At 51.7% G+C, this 22,380-nt stretch overlaps 1 protein-coding gene across 7 annotated transcripts in view; it reads left to right on the top strand.

The window, feature by feature from the left end:
- The first annotated feature begins 7,286 nt into the window (after positions 1 to 7,286).
- Positions 7,287 to 22,380, top strand: part of CASKIN2 (CASK interacting protein 2) — a 31,446-nt gene continuing 16,352 nt past the window's right edge. Inside the window, exons 1-2 of one of the 7 annotated variants that reach the window (XM_031556370.1) lie at positions 7,287 to 8,191; positions 10,177 to 10,895. In XM_031556370.1, coding sequence (XP_031412230.1) covers positions 10,802 to 10,895 — 94 coding nt within the window. In that variant the 5' untranslated portion in view covers positions 7,287 to 8,191; positions 10,177 to 10,801. Of the gene's footprint in view, positions 8,196 to 8,370; positions 8,389 to 9,497; positions 9,520 to 10,176; positions 10,896 to 22,380 lie in introns of those variants that run through there. The other 6 variants (XM_031556371.1, XM_010721663.3, XM_010721665.3 and 3 more) reach the window with 6 other exon arrangements.

Raw genomic sequence — 22,380 nt, 5'->3', positions numbered from 1 at the left:
AGTGGACTTTTATCCAAAGCTTGATGACCACCTCTCCCTGCAGGCTAGACCTCCTCCTGCTGTAAGATCTGAGCTGTCTGGTCAGTCCTAGCTAATTCCAGTCCCATGCTGCTAACTTGAGGTTTTAGTCTTCAGCTTCTACCTATTCTGGCTACTGAGAGTGAGCCAAAGTCCAAGACAGCAGCTTTATGTGGTTTTATTTTCATTGTTGAATATTAGAGGACCCCAGAGATGGAAGCACAGCCAAAAGCAAGGAAAGGACCAAGCAGAGCTTGCCCTGTGATGAGGAAGCAGAGTGGCTTGCAGGCTGTCTGTGACCAGCATGCATAACTCAGGGCTGCGGATGTGCTCTCAGCAAACACAGATCCTGCTGCAGAAGCTAAAAGGTTGCAGGCAGTACTCAGTGTGTCAGTCAGAAACAGTCAGGAGCTCCAAGAGAGGCAAGTCCAACTGCAGGATGTGGTGTTGGTTATATTGCTTCTTTTCTTATGAAAACAGACATTAGCATGAGGAAGAGGCAGCTGTAACTTGAACTCCTTCTGAACCTGAATAGGGGGAAAAAAATCCCAAAAACTTGAGCTCACATCTGTAGCTTGTGGATAAGTGTGCTCAAGAGGAGAGAAAGAGGCTGTTCTACATGAAATGATGGGAGGACTAACCAAGACTAGAGGTTGCCCAACACCCAAATTATTGCTCTGCTACCCTTTTCAAAGAGGATGATGATGCTGTTGAACTTGAAAGTGGATATTGCGGATCTGGGATGAATTAAAATTGGAAAGTCTGAGAGGTTTAAGTCAGAGAGATGAGAGAAACTTCAGTGGAAAGAGCTGTTGCATGAAACTGCAAATCCAACCACAAGGATTTATGATAAAGCTATTAAAAAAAAAAAAAAAAAAAAAGGTAAGATGTTTTATAACCAGTTATTGCAATCCTGCCATCTGATTCTGAGCAGGGAGAGGCAAGAAGAAAGTCGTAATAGCTGAGATTCTGAGCTCCAATACACTGAGTCCAGTAAAGCATTTGATAATACAGTGTCTCCCAGGAAATTCTTGAAAGTTGGAGAAGATATGGAGAGGCACCACATTTGTAAAATAAGGAATGAATCACAACTGACACTGGAGACTTGTGTTGGGAGAGAGGCTGTGAGTGTTGATAGCACTGGATGGAAAACCCTCCTGGTGCAGACCTGCAAGCTAGAAGAAGGGCTTGGCTCAGTTGGCAGCCAGAACTCTGTAGCAGCCAGATGTTTCTTTTCTGTTTGCTTGGTAGATCAGCCATATGTGTTCTGTGCTGAGCACAGAGATCACAGAATCATAGAATGGCCTGGGTTGAAAAGGACCACAATGATCATCCAGTTTCAACCCCCTACTACTTGCAGGGTCGCAAACCACTAGACCAGGCTGCCCAGAGCCACATCCAGCGTGGCCTTGAATGTCTCCAGGCATGGGGCATCCACAACCTCCTTGGGCAACCTGTTCCAGCATGTCACCACCCTGATGTCTGGCATGCTGCAAGCAGTAGAAGAGATGGGAACCTTTTAAAAAGATAATGATAAAGTAAAAGGATGGCTGCTTATGAATACAATAATTGTAAGCCACTCAGTGTTAACAACCACCGGGCTAAGAGCAGAGGCATATGTTCAGCAGCAGCACAAGTAAGCACTTGTTTATCAGCTGGGAGTTCATTAGATGTGAAGTTAGGAGTAGTACGTGCATGGGTTTGCTATGAGCTACCTGTTTAACATGGCTTTACAAAAGGCAAATGAGTTTCTCAGAAGGGCCAGGTGAGACGTTTCTGTTGCAGAAGTTACTGCTATCGCATAAGATGAAGTGATGCCTCCTTTGGAAACCAGTATGGATTTTTGGTCTTTTGTGTGCAGGTCTCCACAGAAAGCTTAGCTGCAGAAAGGAATAAAGTTGGGACATGGGAAGCAAGAGTGGGTAGGTTGGGTACCACATCCCATTGTGTGGAACTGAGGATGCTTTCTGAGGTGGTTCTGTCTTTCAAAGCTGATGCAGATTTCAACAGAAGGGTTAATCAGACCAGAAATACACCATTTTGCTGATTTGACGTGAAATACTTGGAGAGAGTTCATCTGGATAAAAAATCAACCCAAAATGCATTTCTGATTGACTCAGTTCCTGAAGGGTTTTGTGATGGTAGAGAGGATGTAGATGCATCAGTGCCATGCTTTCTAAATGTCCCAGTTTGCCACCAGGTCTTTTTCCCTCCTCTACCCTTGATTTTCCTGGTCCTCGAGTGGGACAATTCCTCTGGAAGATACTGGAGATACTGCTGCTGTCTCCTCTGAGTTAAGCCTCCATGCAAAGGCCCATTCCCATATCTTGAACCATTGCAGTTTGTGGCACTTGAATCCTTTTCCTGCTGGCAGAGTGTACAGTAGCCTTGCTTATGTCTGCTTTTTAATTCTCTGCCTTATTTGCCAGACTTGGGTGACAGAGCCTTTGTAAAGTGATTTGAGATGTTTTATGTAAGAATGCATGCATATAAATCTCTGTTGCTGACATTGCAGCTAGAGACTTTAGCAGACTCAAGAAATCAGAGCTTTCTCTAGATGCAGGTTCCTTTTCTGACAAAAAAAAAGTTATTTAAAGCTTCCTCCTGAAATGAATTACTTAACTGCACTAGAGGGATAACAAAGTGAGAGCAGTGTCCTTAATCCTGCCCTTTCATCTCCTGGAAATTCCTTCCTCTGTCTCTTTCTCTATGTCCTGATTGTTAAAAGAAATGAGAAATAATTTCTACTTGGAAAAAAAACCAGGGCAACAAAACTGCAGCCCAGCTGATCACAGCAGAAGCTGTGGAGACAGGAGCTGGAAGGAGTTGTTAATGAAATGTCAGCAGCAAGCCAAGGGCAAGGACTGGAGCCTGTCCAGATGGCAGTGTTAATGGACTACATCCACTTTGAGAGCATCCTCCCAGGCTGTCTGAGCAGGCATTGCTGGTCAGCTGCAGCCCTGGGCAGGGTATTTGTCTGGGTTACATCAGGCCTCCAAACAGGCTTTTCTGAATTCCTTCTGCTGATGGAGAGTGTCTGCTCTGCTGCCTGCAGGAGGAAATGGACCCCAACTTTAGTTTTCTGCACTGCATTCCTGCAGCGATGCATCAGTGACCTGGTGTTTACTCTCCCTGCTGCCTGCCCACAAGGCAGAGGATGGCTGGCAGGGAGGAGCAGAGGGTGCCAAGAGACATGGAGTACTGGGGACAGGGAGAACAGTTCACAGGGCTGGCTGGGGCTTGCTAGCATGGCTCTGATGGTGGCAAGTAGCAGCCCAAGTGCCTGAGCTTCCCTTCATCTCATGTCAGCTTAGATATTCATGTTTCCTGGCCTGCCAGATAAGGTGGCCTTGCTATTAATCAAGAGGCCTGGAGAATGGGATCAGTGTGAGGCAGGCATGCTGTGGAGCTAATCTCCTTTACTCCCCGATGATGGGTGGAGCTCATCTCGGACATTAAATCAAGTCTATGTGCATGCACTAGGCAAAATGGATTAGACACTATGCTGTTAGCAGAGGCATATCCTGGAGGATGCCCAAAGTTCTGGCTTAAGGCAACCTCCAGCTGGAGCTGCAGCAGGGTGACATGGTGTGGGTAACAGAAGTTACAGTTGTTAGATCCCGGGGAGAGCTTGGATGGCTCCCAGCTCTTCTTCGCAAGCACTTGTTGTGTTCCCTCCTCATGGGCTGGGTTGGGGAGCAGATCTCAGCCACAGCTGAACTTCATTTGTTGCAGAGCTGCTCTCTCAAACAGCTGGTGGAAGCTTGTGCGATGGTTCCAGGTGCACCCAAACATCTGCAGTCTCCAGACCTTGTGTCACACAGAGGAGACTCAATTGTCTGTGTGGTGAAGCTCAAATGAGAATGGAGATGAAACACCAGCTCTGACACATGTGGCAGAAAACACCACTTGTGATCCCCTGTAGACTCCAGGACTAGGTGGTCCTGTGTGAGCAGGATCTGCCATCGGATGCCAGCTCTCATTATGACTCTGCAGCATCCTGTGTAAAAAGATCTTTAATTCTGCTGTAAGATCAGTGTAGGATAGAGACAAGTGAGATCTTGCTCAGCTCTCAACAGTGCTCTGACCTAGTTTGGATATCACTGGACTTGAAGAATGATGTCTTGGAGGCAGAGCAAAACACTTGGGGATGATGTGAGCTTGTCCGTAACAAGCTCTTCATCTACTTCAGACAAATGCTTGGTTCTGGGATTAGCGGGAGGTAGTGGCTAACAAAAATAATAAAACAATCTTAAGTCTGCATCCTCCAAGGGGAGAGTCACGGGCCTGACAAAGCAGAGGCGGGTGTCTGTTTCTATGACTGTGCTTAGCATGAGTGGCATGCTACAGAGAAGAGGACATGCACTTCTTTTATCTTGGCCATCCCAGAGCACTCACTCATCCTAGAGCAACTCAAGGTATTCCCAGCAGGAGTCCCAAGCACTGATCTCTATTGAAGTGATGCCAGTGGCCTGCACACTCTTGCTGCATGGCAGCTGTAAGCTGCAGTGTTCACTGACATTGAAGTTATGTTTTCCTACGACAAATTGCTCCTCCCTCCTGATCAGGGAGCTGTCTAAGCTCCACAATGGTGGTTGATAACATTTGGAGTAGATATCAGCTGTTTCCAGGGAATAACGCCCACAGGGACTGCACAGGCTGGCACTGCGGAGTGGGGTTGGTCCTGGAAGAGAACCTGCTCTGTGAAGGTAAATGTGCCTGATCCTCATGTTCAGAATGGCTGAAAATGGGTGGACAGCACCCAGCAGGTTTGGTAATGGAGAGTTTATTTCCTCCTCTGCTTTAAGTGCAAAGCCCAACTGACATCAAAGCAATGAAGTCTAATCCTATTTTGAATCAGTGCAAGCACATGCAGTGAATGTTAAGCAGAGACTCAGGCAGGAAAAAAGAAAGGGGGAGGAGGTATTATCTTTAAATTCCTGAGAGGAGGAGACAGAAGAGGAAAGGCATGGGAACAGAAAGAGGTGGCAGCTGGCATGGACAGTTTTTGAAGGAGGGGGAAAACAGGAGGAACTGGAAGGGGAGAGGAGCAGGAGCAGCACCAGTGTGTGCCATGGAAAGGTGACTCCAGTGGCTGGCACGTATAAGGGCTGCTCCTGCCTGGGTTCCCACCTAGATGTAGGAAAGGGATTGCTGTGATGGGCGCAGAAAGGTTTGGGCTGTAGCTTCCAGTTCATATATTTGGGACAAGGCTGTAGAGCTGCTTTTTGTGTGATGCGTGCTGGTGTCCAGCAGAGTGACACAAAAGGAGAGCTGAGCTTGGTGAAGGAGAAACAAGGGCTTGTTATCTGTGGTTGTGTGTACGAAGAGGATTCTTTGCTGTAAGAACTTCCTGAATCCCTTCTAAGTCCTCTTTGCCAAGTAGGCGCTGACTCCTAGCTGTGGTTTATGCCACTATCACTACCAGCTCTGTGAAGGGCAATTTCTGCCTCACTTGTACCAAGTGTCTTGATAGCCGTGCCTGTGCTTCTGTCTGCGGAAAGCAGCAATGACTGCAAACGGTGATACCGTGTTTGGCTGCAACAGAGGACCTTGAGCTGCAGCTGAGCAGGGAGCAGGAGTAGTACAACACTGTCCAGCTGGTTCATAACATATTTTTCAGATCTGGGCCCCTGTGGCCCTACTGCTGGCTCCTCTATGGGTGTGGCTGCTTCTGCTTTCTAAGTTAGATTTTTGCAGGTAAGAGATGGGAGTGGGAGCTCTGCATCTTAAGCCTACACATCTGTGTCCATCATGTCCTCACCTGAAGCCGCAGATGCTGCTGAGTGTGTCACTTGTGCCAGTGGAACCCCTTCTCTCCCATCTGCAGTGTTTTGTTTTGGTTACAGAGAAAGGGAAACGTTAAGGTAAATCTCAGAGAAGAGGGGGATGGGGGGAGGAGGAGATGAACAGCTGCTGGTGCTGTGAAAAGAACCACGCTGAGCTCCAGTCATAATTCAGCTGCTGAAGCCACGGGCTGGGGAGAGTTGGAAAAGCATCATGCAGTGACGTTTTAAGTCAAGCATCCCAGCCGCCGGAGCATGATATGTGCTCCTGCTGCTCAGTTACTACCTCAAAACGCTGCTTTTGCTTGCTGCCTCGAATTAAAAACAAAAACGCTTTTTTCCAACAGCGTGCAACAAGACGATCGTTGTAGCGTGGCCCTCTAGATGGCAACATCGCCCCGAGGAGGAGGGTCCTTGCTGGCCGTAAGAAGCTGGGCCCGGGCGAGGGGCTGCTGAGCGCCGATCTGCTCCGTGAGGCCGCGGCTCGGTGCTGCTGCCGCGCGTTCCGCAGCGGGTGTGGGGCCGTAGGGCAGGGCCGGGCTCTCAGCCACCCTCCTAGCTGCTCCCGACCTAGAAGCTTCTCTTAAAATACAACTTGCTCCTGGGCAGAGAAATAGCAACACGTTATGAAAGACTTCTGTAGTGGCAATTCAATCAATTCTCTCATCCCCGGCCCGTGGACAGGCAGAACTGAGCGTTACAGCAGGGCTCTGTCACCCAGCTGCAGCCGTTGGTAGGTCTCTGTGTTGCGGATCACTGAAGAACTATTTAACCCCTAAGGTTTAGATGAAATCTGTGAGATACGTGATAGGAAATCCAGACTGCTGATGCTAGTTCTCATCTGCTTGTCTGCTGCCAGAGTGCGGGGTTTAGGTTGCCGTGTTAGGTGCACCCATATGTGATTTTGTGTTCAAAGGCTGTGGATATCCAGGAAACTGGGGTGAACTTCCCTGCGGCACCCTCTACTCAAAGGGTTTGTATGACTGCATAGATTAAAGCCTAAATGACCTAGCTTTAAGGACGTGTGTATTGCTGAACCTTTGAGTGGGAATACGCAGGGAACACACGTGATGTAACTGTGCTACAGAAGAGTGGAGGTGAAGTCCTATCCTGCACAAAGCAGTGATGCGGGACCTGTTTTATACAAAGCAGGGTCTGAGCTATTCTTTGAAAAGCAGGTTCAGTGTGTGTTCAGGGGACTGCAAAGCATAATTAAGATCCTTAAAAGGACAAAAGGTGCTACATAAATTTAGGAAATTATTGTAAATGTCAATATGCTTTACAGCTCTGACGAAACTCAAAGAAAGAGTAACAAGACCTTTCACTTCCCAGCACTTCCTAGCAGGGCTACTTAGGGCTTCATGCTGCAACACAGAAGCTGTAAAATGTTGACATTTATAATTAGGTGTGCATAATGATCTCTTTATTCCTGAACTCACAAGGCTGGGTGTTTCTGGAAGCATCAGCTTCTCCTTGCGACAATTTGCCCTCTGCCCTCCCCTAGCAGGACTGCTCAAGGAACCCTCTTTTGGGGTTGCGTTTGGGCCTAAGAGATGTCTGCACCTCCCCTTGGGCCGTGGGCTAGGCACTTAGCGAGTAAAATTAAAGCCTCTGTGTGTTTTTAAGCAGATCAGATGCTGGTAATCCTGTGGTATCATGTAGCAAAAGCTGTCCGGCTTTATTAGGCAGTCCCTTGTTTTAAGAGAACAGTGCTTGTGCGGGAGTACTCGGTTCTGCTCTGCTCCTTCTGCTGAGGGCTGGCAGAAAAGAAGGCGATTTGGAAGAGCGAAGAGAGTAGTTCGGAAAAGCGTTATGAGCGCGGAGCTGGGATGAGGGGCTGCGGGCTTCCGACTTGAAAGGGTCCGGCAGCCTTCAGAACCACACGGCTGAGCTCGGAGCCGCCTCTTCTCGGCAGCCTAACTGGTAGAGCCGGGGCTGGGAGCACGGAGCGGGACCGAGGAGCCGAGCTCCCGGCCCTTCCCCTGCCCAAATCTGGCGGCGCATCGCAGTGAGTGACAGCCAGCCTGGCCCTGCCCAGCCCGCACATCCCGCCGGTTTTTTCCAATCAGACCGGCCCGGGGAGGGATTTCCTGCGGGGACGGGGTCAGCCCGAACGGGACCCGGCTGAGTGCCGTGCGAGCGGAGGAGCGGCTGCTCGGGGCCACCGGAGTGTTTTCTTTGGTCCGGCCCGGCCCGGCCAGGCGGTGCGGCTCGGCGGGCTGCGAGCGCCCCCGGGTGAGTTGGGTCCGCGGAGCCGCCTCGCTCGGGACGCAGAGCGCGCAGAACTCGGGGCGGTTCGCCCGAAGTGGAGCGGAGCTCCCTCGGAGCACAGCCGGATTACAGCGCTGTGGTGGGAGGCGGAGCGGGACCCTGCGGGGCTTCCCGAGGTAGGTGAGGTTCTCCCCCGCCCCTCCAGACCGAGTTCCTTTGCCTACTCCTCATTAGCATCTTTCCTTCCTCACTTACGTAAATTGTTTGGTGGTTGTTTTCCTTCTCTCCTTTTTTTTTTCCCGCGGCTGTAGGACTGTTTCAGATACTTCGGATCTCCGGGTGGATTTGTGGGCTGAAGCTTCACTTTGCTCCGGTGGGAGGGATGTTTTGCTTTTCCAGCTTTGTGTCTTCCTCGAGTCTTGCCTTTGTTGCTGCTCTTTTCTTGGGAGGCTGAATAGGTGGAGATCTGTATTCGGAGCTCTTGGTACTTCAGAGTTGTTTGTTGAGTCTCGTGTGCTCCAGGAGAGGTAGGCAGCAGTGTGAGGCAGTTTTTTAGGTGAAGCTGTATGGATAATGAATGTGTAAATATCCTCAGCAGTCCTGTATTTGTATCTTGTGCTTGCAGAGGGGTTTGCAGTTCTCTGAGTGAAATAAAATAAGTAGTTTTGAAGACAGATGGTTGAAGGAGGCTTTAGGAAGCAATTTATTTGTGGCAAGGTGTTATGAGTCTAGTAGCTGAAACTTTCTTGTACTATACGTAAGCTGGTGCGGGTGCTCTGTGATACAGAGATGTGATATCTAATCTATGTGTGCATGGGCTTTGGCATCAGGCACTTAATTCCCAGACAACCTTGCACTGAGGGTTCCTCAGTCAGCAAACCCAAAGACTCAGGGAATGACAACGGGGGTAAATCCTCAGTCTGGTATGGGAACTTGGGCATTGTCTTGTCCCACGAGCTACACCTGTATGGGAGCATTGTCTCTGCAGCTGTGCCTAAGGAAAGGCTGGACCAAGGGGAGCCTGGTGCTGGGGATCTGCGCTTGCAGGTAGCTGCAGCTCCCAGTATTGCAAGTGGGTGGGGTGAGCAACACTGTGCTTGATGTGGGGTCCCATGAGGAACTGAGACGTCCCTTTTGCTTTTGCCCGTGAACCAGGTAGACTTCTCCCACTGTTGCTCTTTCTCTCTCCTTCTGTGTTCTGTCCTCAAAACAGTGGCCTCAATTGCTTAGAAATAGAAGCACCCATTGTTATTTAAATGGATGGGGGTGAGTGCTTTGGAAAGGGAGACAACAGACTTGAGCAGTGGCTGGGGGATACTGAAATTGGTTCCCATCCAACCTGGGTTGGAGTGGTGGAGCGATGTGTGACAGACCAGCAGCTGGGACAATGCATGCTGCCTGCCCTCCTGCTTTCATGCTTGTCCCTGGGGCTTCAGAGCAGCCTGCCAGATACACGGTCCTGAACCAGGAGAGAGTTTCTCACTGCCCTGTTTGGACAATCCAGGTACAGGGCTAAGTGTGGGCTGGGAGATGTGAATGGCTGGAGGAGCCTGGGCCCTTTCCAGGATGCCCTGTACAGCTAGGACAGGGGCTTGATCGTGTTCCCCGAAGCATGGTTGTACTACTGGTTTACATTCAGTGCTCACTTGGGCCCAATAGCATTCATGTATTGGGTACAGAGTGTCTTGAATCCCATGGCACTGAGCTTCCATGGTAGCTTGAAGAGCCAGGGTTTGTCCCTATACCAGATGGGAAAGGTACCGGGCAGGTTCAGCCAGTCTCAGCGCCTCTGGAGGACTTTGACAAAAACTCCTCAGCTCCATCACTTGGATGCTGCCAGTGGCAGAGGGGAGAGGGAAAAGTTGCAGTGACCTGGACCCCATTTGTGGTCACTGGGGAGTGCACAGCATGAACAGCCCCGTGGGCTGTGAGAACAGGGAAGGAGCAGTGGCAGCACCACTCATCCATCCACAGCCCCCCTACAGGAGGCTTCCTCCACAGGTTCTTCCCTCTTCTTTTAACACAAGGATGAGCCAAGTCCCGCCAGGACTAAATATAGTCAAAGTATTTGTTCTTTGACGTGGATACAAAAGCTATCATGATGGTGCCAGCCAGGAGGTAAATGTTCTTTGTGGGCTGACTCTGCTCTTCCCCTCCTCAGGTCCTGGGCTGCTGTGCCAGCCTGAAACAGGGCTCATCTGTGTGCGGGGTTTCCCATTGTGGCTGCAGCACAGTTTCCAAGAGGAATGCTGAAACAAAAGCGCTAATGAGCACCAGAGAGGAAGGATCTATAACTTCCAGATGGCAACAAGCCTGTAATCCCTTTGGGAAGGATTAGGGACTCATCGGTGTGGCAGAGCCTGGCAAGGACAGCCAAGCAAGGCACCTCTGGCTGCAGAGTCCAGCGCAGGTTTGGCAGCGTCCTGATGCTGGCCCCGCTGGCCGTCCTGCCCTGAGCTGCCTCGTTTGGTCTTGTAGCATTCTGTGGCGGCCGGGAACTGGTCCTACAGCACTGAACTCTCCTCATTTTGACTGATGGCGTGTTCTTCAGCCTAACCCCATCTCAGTCCTGCTGCTCCCAATGAAGAAAGGGACTTCTGCTGCTGAAAGGGAGACTTCTTCCTTCTTTTTTTTATGTCCCGTGGGATTTTAAGGCATTCTTCTTGCTGGATTTCACCTCCTATTCAGGCATATTTTGAGGATTTACAGACTTATTTCAATGGCTTTGTAAACTACTGGGATCTGAAGGCTTCTTCCTTCTGTGCCACTCCTCCCACCTGTCTGCAATGGGGCGAGAGCAGGAACTGATCCAGGCTGTGAAGAATGGGGACATACCTGGTGTGCAGAAGCTGGTGGCCAAGATCAAAGCATCCAAGAGCAGTGAGTATCTGGGTGCAGGGCTGCTGGGTTCCTTCCTTCCTCTGGACATCACTGCATGTCCCAAGCCACAAGCTGTGGCCACGGGCTCTGTGCGGGGCTCATTCAGTATCTGAACTGGGGTGCTGGTGCAGACTTTGAACCCCCGTGGAAGAGTTACGCTGTGGTTAGAGGCGTGAATGCAGCCTGTGTTGATGAATGACTGAGCTGTAAACGATCTTTCCAGCAGAGCTCGGGTTCCCTTTGGGCTCAGGGCCAGGGACCCTGAAGTGTGGGCACTGAGCAGGGAAGGGCAAAGGGAAACAAATAGCAGGGGAGACCACGAAGCTGCTTGGGGGGATGTGGTACAAAGGGTCTTTAGCAATTGCCCCTTACTTTGTATTTATCTTGTGAAAAATTATCATCCAAGCCAGTCGACTGGAACCAATTGTAAAACCTTGAATTACAGGCTGGTAATGTTTAACCCTTCAGCAGTGCTGATTTCTTTCATGTATGCTTGGAAAGGCCAGCTGCAAGCAGGCTCAAAGCAAATGGCAAGCTCGACCAATGCTAGATGTTTGATGGGCCAACGGCTCAGCTCCCATCGGTGTTGTGAGGGTCATGGGGCCATGGTGTCTTGAAGGTACCTGACAACTCACACTGGAAACAGAAGGTGTAAAAGGTGGAGGAGCAGACCTAGTGCTACAGAGCTTGCAGAGGGCTGAGCTTCATGAGTAGGAACTCCGGTTGCTGCTTGCAAGTTGCAGAGAGAAGGAAACCGGAAAAAGTAAACAAAAGGGTGCTTGTCTGTGGGGTGTGAGCAGGGGGAGCTGCACAGCTCCTGTGTGGGATGTGGGAGCCACTCTGGGCAAGGATTGGCCAGAGAAACCCCTGTCCAATGCTTACAGCCTGCAGGAATGACCGACTGGGAAGTTAGAACAGGCAAAACAGATTTAGAATTGGCTCCCTGCAGCAAAGTGTTCATATAATCTCCCAAAGAGCCTGCCTGGCTATGGCTCTCATCCAGGCTGCACCTTGTGGGAGGGTCTCAGGCGTCTCTGCAGGAAAACTGGGTGGAAAAACTGGAGGGAGTGGGGAAAATCAGCCAGGAGTAAAAGCTCTAATTCTTAATTGGTGCAGCTCAGGGCAGAGAGGCTGGTGCTGAGAAACATGAGTTAGGATGAGGATTTTAGATGTGAGATGGGGATAAAATCCCCAGGATTGGCTCCCAGAAGGCTTTGGCTAGTGCCAAAGCTTTACAGATCTATCTGGGCTGCTGTTTCCCACTGGAGCCGGCCCTGAGCCTGCTTTTATCACAGAGGAGGCTGGATGACCCTTCTTTGGGTGACAGGATCGGGTGCCTTTGCCTGTGCTCTGTGCTCAGGATCTGTGCCTGTTTGGGGCTGCAGCCTGTGTAGGGCAGGTCGCAGGGCTGGAGCAAGATGGACTTGCTCGTGCAGGAGGCCTGAAAGCCACTCCAAGGCAGTAAATAATGTCAGCAGATGCAACCTGCGTCCCCAAGCTGGTACCCTGTGGCCAGGCAGCATAATACGGGCAGGCTTGGGGCCCCTACAGCTTTCCTTGCCTGTGTGCCGGGGGGGTGAGCTTACACTTGCTTCTTCCAATACCTCTCTCCCTGTTAAAGCCTGGCTGTATTTTCCCTGGCGTCTTCCCTCCCTCCAGCCATGGGACACCCACGTGAATGAATGCATTGAAATCCCACGTTGAAGCGGCGTCAGCAGGTCCTTCACTATGCTTATGTTCATTTTACTCCTTTATAAGGCAGGGGAGCAAAAAGCCCAGGCCGTGGCAAGGCACTGTCTGCAAGCCCTGAGCCACTGCATGGGGGGCAGCCAATGCCAATCCCTTATGCTTCCCTCTGCTTCCTTCTGCCCATGCCATGTGAGTAGAGCGTTTGTTGCTCGTTAAAGATCCTTTTCCATATGACAGACCGAGATGCTGTTTTTTTAAAATCCCTCTAAGAGTCCTTCTGCTGTCTCAATGGATTCAGAGTTCCGTCACTGTGATTAGCCCTCCGGGACTTCCTGTGCCTAAAAAAGTCACCGCACATAAGCAAGAATCAAGTGCCAGTCCCGGCAGCGGGAACTTCAGGGACACATTGTTTAATATTCACCGTGTGCAGCCCTCATCCCCAAGCAAGTGCCGCTGTACAAGTGGGTCACAGCACCTATTATTGTAAAGCTGCTGGGGGTGTGGAGGAGGGAGGGGCAGAGAGAAAGTTTGGGTTGGGAGGATTAGAGTCAGCATGGGCAGATATCCTGCCTGCAGGAAGGGGACGTGGGATTGATGCCCTGGTCACTCATAGCTGGAGAGGAGAGAGAGACTGCTCCCACTGCCCTGGCTGTGCTTTGTTGAGTTTCCCCTGAGCAGCAGTAGAAACATCCCTCTTTTTAATTTCTTTCTCTCTCTTTCTCCCCTCCCCTCCGTGTCTGAGCACTGCAGAGTTTAATTGAAATTGTTAAACGACCCGTCACGGCTTTGGCCTTTCTCCCTGGCGATCAATCACATTCCTGCCTGGCTGTGCTCACTAACAATGCACCAGCACCAGGGAGGCTGTGCTGGGTGGCAGAAGTCCCTGGGAAGGGGCGATGGGGACCTGCAGACCCCATCCCAACTCATTGCAGCCATGGCGGGGTGAAGGGGGCAGGCAGCGGAGACAGCTGCTGGGGGGATGGGGAGACTTGTCTGAGGAACTGACGCCTTAATGCCTTGGAGGTAGCCTAGGACTAGAGGTGCTGTGGAAGAGAACAGGAGCTGGACTCACTGTTTGCCTTTCTTAAGGGAGTGGTGAAGCTTTTTGTTTAAATGTGCATGAAGTGCAAAGAAGGTGCGACAGCTGAGCAAACTGTGCTAAACTCAAGGATTGAGGGCCTTCCCTGCTGGGCTTTCACCCAGTGCTGTGGAAGGGCTGGTTGGCCTCAGCCTGCCACTGACCCCTTTTCAGCAGCCGCACTGAGTCTTTTGGAACTCCCAGACCTCAGATATATCAAGAGCAGGGCGTGGGTGCCTGGGATTTGGATCCATCTGGGCTGTGACCTAACAAGCTGTTAAATGCAAGTAAAGCTCCTGATGGGAAGCTGTGGCTTTATCCCCAAGCCTAGCTTGGTGCCTCTCACTGATGGCAGCATGGGACACAGCGATTTTTTTTTTTTTTTACTTTTTTTTTTTTTTGTTTTTTTTTTTTTTTTTTTTTTTCCCCCCCCCCCCAGTGCCAGCCCTTGGATTCTGCTGTCACCCATCTGGCTGAGGAGAGGGGTGATGCTGAATGGTTTCTGCTGGCTGCAAGTCAGCAGGATAATTTGCTCCCTCCCCCTTAAATTTCCTCCTAATCTCTAGTAGCTGTATCAGCTTAAGCTCCACAGCGTGAGGTTTAATATTTCTCTTGCTATTTGTTAGTCTTTGCTACCGGTGCTTGGTGTCCCCATTCTCAGCAAAAACACCTGCCCTCTGAGTCCAGCAGGACTTTCTCCTTGTCTCAATGGCAGCAGTTCCCATGGTTGTGTGCGAAGAAAAAGTCACTGCTTTTGCCAATCCAGGAGTTACTTTGTGGTGATGTGGATATGCCTTTACACCAGCCAACGAGCCCAGCTCACCATCCCCATCATGGTGTCCTGCAGGGAGGACTGTCCTGTTTGTGGCTGTTCTGGGAGGAGCTTTGAGTGGTCCATCTGTGGGGAAGAGCAGGAGCCTGCCTTGGGCAACATCTTTATCATTTCAGACTCTGTCATACCGAGGTGGTGGTGGCAAAAGGACAGTTGGGCAACTTTCCTGTTGTGATTCTGCACTGAACATCACGGCTTGCTGGATCCAGCTCAGCCATCAAGCCTGCATGCAGCCCTCATCATGTTCCTCAAAGCCTGGGTTTCCAGGATAAGTTCCTAAGCATCCTTGGCATGGCCCTTTCTTCCTATTCACGTGTACTGTAGATCTGACAGGCTGGACCAGTTGGGTGCAGGCTTGGAAAGCTTGCAGTATGCTCCAGGGCCACTGTGAACGATGCCACAGAGCTCTGCTGAACCAGGAAAAGCTCTTCATCCCATTGAGAGCCAGCCCAGAGTGAGGAGATGCACTGTGCCCTGGAGAGCCTGGCTGGCAGTGGCCCTGCACTGGGAAGCTCACTGCCAGCAGCCTGCTGAAACGTGCTTCCAGCCAGCCCACAGTGGGTAGAAGGGAGAGAAGGAGGCTTCAAAGGCTCCTGCAAGCATGACTGCCTTCCTGTTTCAGGGATTGTGGCGAGACTGCAGCTGCACAGCACAGGAGGGCTCCTTTCCCCATCCCACAGCTCCTGGTCTCTCTTGGGAGAGTCTCCTCCAGCAGTCACGTGCCAGTCTGCTCTGTGCCCAGTGGTTTGTTATTGTTGTTGGTTTGTTGTTTTTTTTTTTCCCCTCACTTTCTTTTCCCTCACTATCACAGATCTTGTCTGTCCCAGCTCAGTTGTGTGTTTTAGCCCTTTCTATTTCTTTTCTCTCATGGAGAAGAAAGAGCACTACTTGGGCAGCAGCAGCAAAAGTAGTGAGCATGCGATCACTTTCAAAGCCGGCCTCTCACAGTTGTTGTCTTTGGAAAGGGGCCACTGCTGGCCCTGCACGGGGCCCAGAGTCCAGGAAAGCATCGCTGTGCCAAGCACAGGAGATAAACCACCAGCAAACGGTGTTGCAGAGGTAGCTGGCAGACAGAAGATTCAGCATCCAGCCTGGTGGACATAGCCCCATCATCCTGTCCCTCTCTGCACCTCATATTCACAGTACATATCACCCTCATTCTGGGTCTGTATTTCTGTCCTCATCCTTTGAAAGTGCTTTTGCAGTCTTCAATGCCTTGCTGCAGCCTGTGACACTTCTTTCATGAGTAAAATAGTAGGAACAAGAAAAAAAGTATTAAGTGTGGGGAATTATCTCTGAGGGATGTGCAGGGAGCTGCTCTGGGACATTGCTTGCCTTCACCTTTGTGCAGCCTGGGGACTGGCCCATCTTTTACGGGAATCGGAAGCAGGCTCAGAGCAATCCCAAGCACAGCATGCAGGAAGCTGAGGTTCAGAGCAGGAGAGGGATTTCTGCCACTCAGGCATCTTGTGGTGACTCAGCCCTAGACTTGGGGCTCTGCTTCCATCTTACGAGAGCTGCAGAGGCTGTTTCCGTTGCTTGGCTCAGAAGTGTGGCATGATTTGGATGTTAGTAGCTTAAAAACAGGCAGTCAGGGAAGCTCTTAGCAGCCCAGGACAGTGTGTGCCTGGCTGCTGGAGGAGTGCAGGCTGTAATGCAGACAGTGCTCCCCAGGGCAGGGTAAGAGATGCAGCAAGGATGTTGCTGGCACCCGTGTCCTATCCTCTGTTTGCCAGACTGGGACGTGCTGGGGGGCAGAGGGGTCCCTGCAAGGAGGTGGCACTCTATGGTGGATAGAGTTGATCGAGTAGCAACAAACTGTGCATTGTCATCTTCTAACTCAGGAACATTTGAGCCTCCCCAGACTGCCCATGGCACTGGAAGGGAGCAGGCTGTTCTGGTGACTGCTCTTCTTTGCCAGCCCAGAGCAGTGGGGACAGGACTTGGCAGTGCCCAAGCACTGCACAGGGCTGGCACATGTTGGGAGCCACCTCTCATACAAACCTCATCCTCTGCTGTGTGTTTGGACATTGCCCTGCATGTGCCTAGGCTGCTGGCTTTCTGCCACCCAGAGGGAAGCTGATTCTGTATTAAAAGCTCTGACATCCTCCTTGTGAGGCTGAAGATCTAAGGCTGCAACCTAGAAAAGCCATCCAAAGTGTATTCTGCACCATGAGCATTGGCCCCTTTGGAGCAAGGACAAGGCTGTCCCTGAAGACTGAACCACACTCACCTCCTGTCAACTCTCCTGGCTGAGGGTGAGACCTTTTCTCCAGGACAAGGAGAACTACTGAATTCCAGCAGCAATTGACAGCATCTCTTGAGGAAGATGGTTCCCAGCTGCCTGGGAGTGCACGATAGCATCATGGCAAGGCTAGGAAGAGTTAAAGAGGTGCTTGGTGCTGTGTGTGTGCGCGCGTGTGCACATGCATGCGCCCTGCTTTGTTTTAAAAGTGCTTTGGCTGGCCTGGCCTTATGCCAGTCTTGGGGCTGCCACTGGCAAAATGCAACTTTGGTGAAGAAGTATGAAAGGGCAGAAACTAAATAACAGTAAACCACCTTTTCTGGCTCCTGCAGCAGGCAGGGAGTGGGGAGCTGAAGGGTGGGAGCTGCAAACTTGCTGCTTCCCCCACATTATGCCTCAGGTTCCCCCAAAATCACACCCTGGCTGGAGAGGCTAGGATCTGCCTGAACCTTGGGCTGCAACATTGCCAGGATTCGCCAAGGTGTCCTGATGAGTCACAGACCTGTCTGGAGATGCCCAACCTGCTTGGAAATGGCTCTGCTGAAGTGATCTTTACCCTGCTGGGGAGGGGCCGGATGTCCTCGCCCATCCCTCACTCCTGTGAAATGCCCAGGGCTGCAGCGCTCTGTGTGCAGGGTGGATGCACGATCACCACAAGCTGTTTGCAGTCTGAGAGAGAAAGAGGCTGGAGCAGCAAATCAGCACTGCTTCAATGGCAAGATAAGGGAGCAGGGTAAACCTGCATGCATGGCAGACACATGGCTCCCGCAGCTTCCCAGGCCTGGTGCAACATGTCTGGGTATGCTTCTGCAAACCCCTGCCAGTGCTGGCGCAGCTTCTCCACAAGGTCCTAGCCAAATGTGGGAAGACAGCACGTGTTCCCCTTGCTGTGCTCAGGAGCAGTCAGCGTGAGCCAAGCCCACTGGCGGCTGTGCCATGAGCTGTGAAATCTCCTGGGATTTCATAATACTGCCCTTCACCATGAGCACTGCTGGTGATGGCAATTGCATAACACACCTTGGCATTTCTGCCTCTGTGTGCAGGAACTCTGCAGTACAGACCTCGTGACCTGTGAGGAGGTGGCCATGTGTATGCTGGCAGTGAAGATAGCATGGGATGGCTCGAGCTTTCCATTTTGCAGATGCCTCTTGTCCCCTTGGAGCACTGGTCTCAAAGTCTGCCCCAGCTCCTGTCTTTGCTCTCTTTCCCTTCTCCCCTCCAGCAGCCCAGCTCAGGTTTTAGTCTCATCCTTTGACAAGGACGGGTGTAGATAAGGGCCTTTTCAGACTAGGGCTGAATTGGGTAAAGCACCTGTAGGGAGAACATGGACTGGGAAACCCCTGGACCTTTTCCCACCTCTTCAGGGCCTCCCCACTACCACCCCAAATGGCATGGGGGCTGGGGCACACTATGCTGCAGTAAGGCTACATGAGCACCACTCGCCTCGGCTGCCTCTGGGTCAAGTCCTCTGCAGTGCCTAATGATTGCCTTTCAGAGGGTACATGGTGCTCAGCCAGCACCATAAGGTAGAGGGATTGCTCTGGGAGCAAGCCCAGGGTACGCTGGTTGGCGTGAAATATGTCAGGTTTGATTTTGTTTGAACTGGTGTGATGGGAAGAGCTGCTCCTGTCTTCCTCAGATAAGCTCCCAGTTATTTTATCAGGTTTAAAAAAGGGGAAATGCACCTCCTTTTAGTGGAAGAGGCAGTGGGGCTCTGGGAAGTCAGCAATGTCCCTGCAACCGGCAGGGATCTGAGCTGCCCCAGATGTTTCCTTGTTAGTGAAGCCATGTCCCAAAACAGGGATGAGCTCTGGCCAAGCGAGGAGGTGCAGTGACACTATGCTTAATTGCAGCCTAGCTCTGTGGCACAGGCACATGGCTCAGTCCCTTGGCAGAGTGATCGTAGGAACATCCCTGGGGCTGTGCTGCTCTGATGGCATTTTTATCTTCCTGTGAAAGTGCAAGGAGTGTACGGTTCACTTGCCTTAACCAAGGCTGGTGAAATGTGGCCATGCAATGCTCAGCTGCCTCTGGACTCCTTTGAGAGATCCCCAAACTTGCCCAGCCCCAGGGAGGCACCTTGCTGCCTCTTGCATTCCCCTGAGGTGGTGCTCCCCAATGTGGTGTCTGTCCCCATGGTTATATTTAGCAGTGTGCTGGACTGAATGTGACCCTGGCATGTGTGGGGGGTTTCCAGCTCTGCCCCCTTCAAGTTTTGGCTCTGCACCATACCGCTGCACCCTGCTGTGGACCCCGGGGGCTTTTTGTGGCCGCATTCATGCTGGATGCAACCCTGGATGTTTTCCTGGCTAGAGTGTATGTAGGCCGTATGGTGAGGAGTAAGCTTGTTCTATGTGGTGCCTTTTCCTGTGAAAATGAGCTAGTGTGACCCTTTTTCCCCCTTCACACTCCCTCTTTCTCCTCCCCACTCCCTCTGGGGGATGCTGCAAGGCAGCAGGTGGGGTTTCTGTGCTCGGCTCCCAAGTCCTGCCTTTGCCGCCAACTCAGGCTTGCCAGGGCCGTTCCCAACACGTACCCGGTGTGCTGGGAAGGCATAAACAGATCAGGTTCCCGGCAGGGGTCCAGGGACCAGGCAGGTCTTGGCTTGTGGCCCAGCACTGTGCAGTTGTGTTGAGGTATGGGAAGCACCAAGGGAGAGTGATGGAACTGAGGGGACAATCCTTGATCCTGCTGTAGGTCGGCCCTTATGCAGTATGTAGTGGGAGATGGGGCTGCTCCGTGTTATCCTTGTCCCCAGCTGGTTCTGAACTTCTGCCAGCAGTCTCTGGAACAGCCATGGGGCCACGAACCTGGGCTGGGCAATGTGAGGAACCCGTGGCTCCTGAGCAGCTGTGGTACAGGGGATCAGGAATGTGGGGCCCGGAATAACTCTGCAGCCGCTGAGGCCCACGGCAGGGTGGTTGCAATGCCCCTGATGTATGTTCTCGTTCTGTCATGGAGACAGGAAGATGCCTGTCCCAAAACATATGGCACGTGGGGACCTACAGCTTGTTGTAGGTACCACAGCCCTGTGACACAGTGAGGCACCTGTCTTACCTGTCCTGTGGCAGGGATAAGGAGAGCAAAAAAGGGTCCTTCTCTCAGGCTGCTCATTCCAGACTGGGAGAAGCTCTGCCTGTGCCAGCAGGGACAGATTTGTCCTTTCTCCTTCCTGTTGTGACCTCACACAAGGGGATGGGACAGCAAGGAGGGATAAGTGTCCTCTGTACCCAAGCCTTTCCTGACTTGCCCTTCCATTGTCTGAGATGGGGTTTGCAGAGTGATCCCTACCAATCCATGTTGTCCCTCGCTGTGTGGGAATGTGGAGCTGCCACTGTTTCATAAGATCCCATTGCTCTGTCCCAACACAGATGCTATCACCAGCTGCAGCACTGACACTTGCAGGAGTTAGGGCTAAGCGTTGCTCATCTGACATCCCTGGGTGTGGTGGGGGCTGGAGCCATGTGTCAGCTCTGTCCAGGAGGGAAATAAAAGGTTTGCTGGAGCTGCTTAAGGTGGCTGTGGGAAGCAGAGAGCCTCTTCTTTGGTCTTGGCCACACTGGAGAGGCAGCATCCCCCCCAGAAGAGGGAATCTTTGTCTCACGTAGATAGAAAACTGATCCCCTGAAAGCATCTGCTGTCTTCCTCATCCCCTGCCCAGCCAAAGCTGCGCATCCCAGGAGAGCTGCCTGCGTGTTCATGAGTGGGGCTGGCTGGCAGCAGCACCTGCTCGCAGGTCAGAGTTTAGAAAAGGCATCTACAAGGTATTTTTAAACACTTGTGACTTCAAACCCCATCCACATAGCTATGAGCTGGGAACAGCAGTTTGAGGTTCTGCCGCAGACAGTTCATTAACTGTGGGGGGAGCTGACGGAAGGGGTAAATTCAGTTTGAGACCACTACAGTGTTGGGGCAGAGCCTTTATTCAGAGTGGTGACTTAACCCACGGCCTTTCTGGGTGACCTTGAGTGAATGGCTTCACCTCCTGGTTCCTCCCCTCCCATCCTGTGTATGCCTTGCCCAGATTAGAATACATCCAGGGTGGGGACAGTGGCTCCATCTACCCTGGCAGCTTCTGCTCCAGGCACACAGCCATTTCCCTGGGGCCAAAGGGTGAGGAAGTCACACGATTTCCAGCCACTGCTGCGTGCTTTGAGGACCGGCTCTACTGGCCAGAGCAAGTCCCTAATGCCAGCTGCCATGTGCAGGGGGCAGCGGAGTCTCTGTGGGTTCTGAACTGGGACAGATGGGGACAGAGCACCTTAGGCAACATCAGCCTGGTACCCCAGCCTCAGCCTGGCCCTGCTATCCCCAGGAGTTGCGCAGTTTACTGTGGGTGTAGGTCTGGATCCTTGCTTCAATCCCTTGAACTCACGGGTTTTTGTTGGCCACTCTTGACTGCTCTACATTTATCTGGGGCTGTCATTAGAGCCGTGAAATAGTTACATGCTCCTTTGGAGTGTCAAAGCCTGCCAGGTGTAGGTGGGTTGCTGTGTCCCTGCCTGCCCTCCCTAATTAACTGTTGCTCAGCAAATCCGGACTCACTGACCTGCCTTAATCCTCCTGTGCAGGGCAAGCCCTCCAGCTGCTCTTCCTGGCACTTGCTTCGCATGTCTGGCACCAAGCCCGAGGGGCTTGTGGCCATGGGCATGTGGCAGCCTTGGACGGGGCACATGGAGGCACCCCAAGAAGGGGGTTGCCCCATGCAGGGCTGCCTGATGCTATTATTGGGGTTGTTCTCCTTGCTCTGGCTCCTTTTGTGCTCACAAGCGCATTGCTTGCATGGTCCCCCACATCCTGCTTCCGCCCTTTCTTCCCATTGAATGTCTGCCTGTTTTTAGGGGATTATTTTTCCCCTAATGCTATACTTTGCAATTTTCCCAAGTTGAATTTGCCTCAGTTTGTTCCCTGCTGCCTTCCTGATCTCTTTAAGGCCCTTTGTATGATTTCTGTCCTCAATGATCAGTTCAGCATTCTCCACAGATTACAATTTATCATTTACTTGGCATCACATTATTGAAAAAGCTGAAGGTGTTGCTGCAGCTCCTTTGCCTGGGCATGCAGGAGGACTGACAATCCTTTCCTTCGCTTCCTTCAGAGTTCCTACTGACCAGCTGAACAGGAGCCAAAGCGCATTGTTAATGCCAGAGTAAATATTTTGCTGGTGCCTGCGTCCTGCAGCCCCATAAGTGATCTCAGCCCCATGGCATTTCCAGTGTGTCACCTCTGGCACAGGTGGTGCTCACCTCTGTTCTTCCCAGGGTAGCTGCAGAAGCCACTCTTGGCTGCTGGCCCCCCCTGCTATCGCCCCATCTCTTCCTGCTGCAGAAGGTGTACTGTCCTTTCGGAAGGATGGGGGAAATGGAAAAGGCTCCACCTCTTCCCTCTGCAAATACAGCTCCTCTGAATTCACATCCTGCAGAGCAAAATAGCAAGATCCCAGCCGAGACCGTGACTTCACTTCCTGGTAATGTGTTTCTCCAGCCAGCTGGGAAAGGAGCCTCCATATCTCTGAATGAGCCGCCTGGCTTCCCCCACCTAAAGTCTTTAGCAGATGTTTCCAGCCTGATGGGCTGGGGGATGTGGAGTGAAGATTTCGGCTTCATGGGAAGGGGAGCTCCCACTTGGTTGTAGCACATCG

The sequence above is a fragment of the Meleagris gallopavo genome, chromosome 20, assembly GCF_000146605.3.
Source record: "Meleagris gallopavo isolate NT-WF06-2002-E0010 breed Aviagen turkey brand Nicholas breeding stock chromosome 20, Turkey_5.1, whole genome shotgun sequence".
Taxonomy (NCBI): domain Eukaryota; kingdom Metazoa; phylum Chordata; class Aves; order Galliformes; family Phasianidae; genus Meleagris; species Meleagris gallopavo.
Note: the sequence above shows the minus strand (reverse complement) of the source record. Positions and strands in the feature narration are given on the sequence as shown.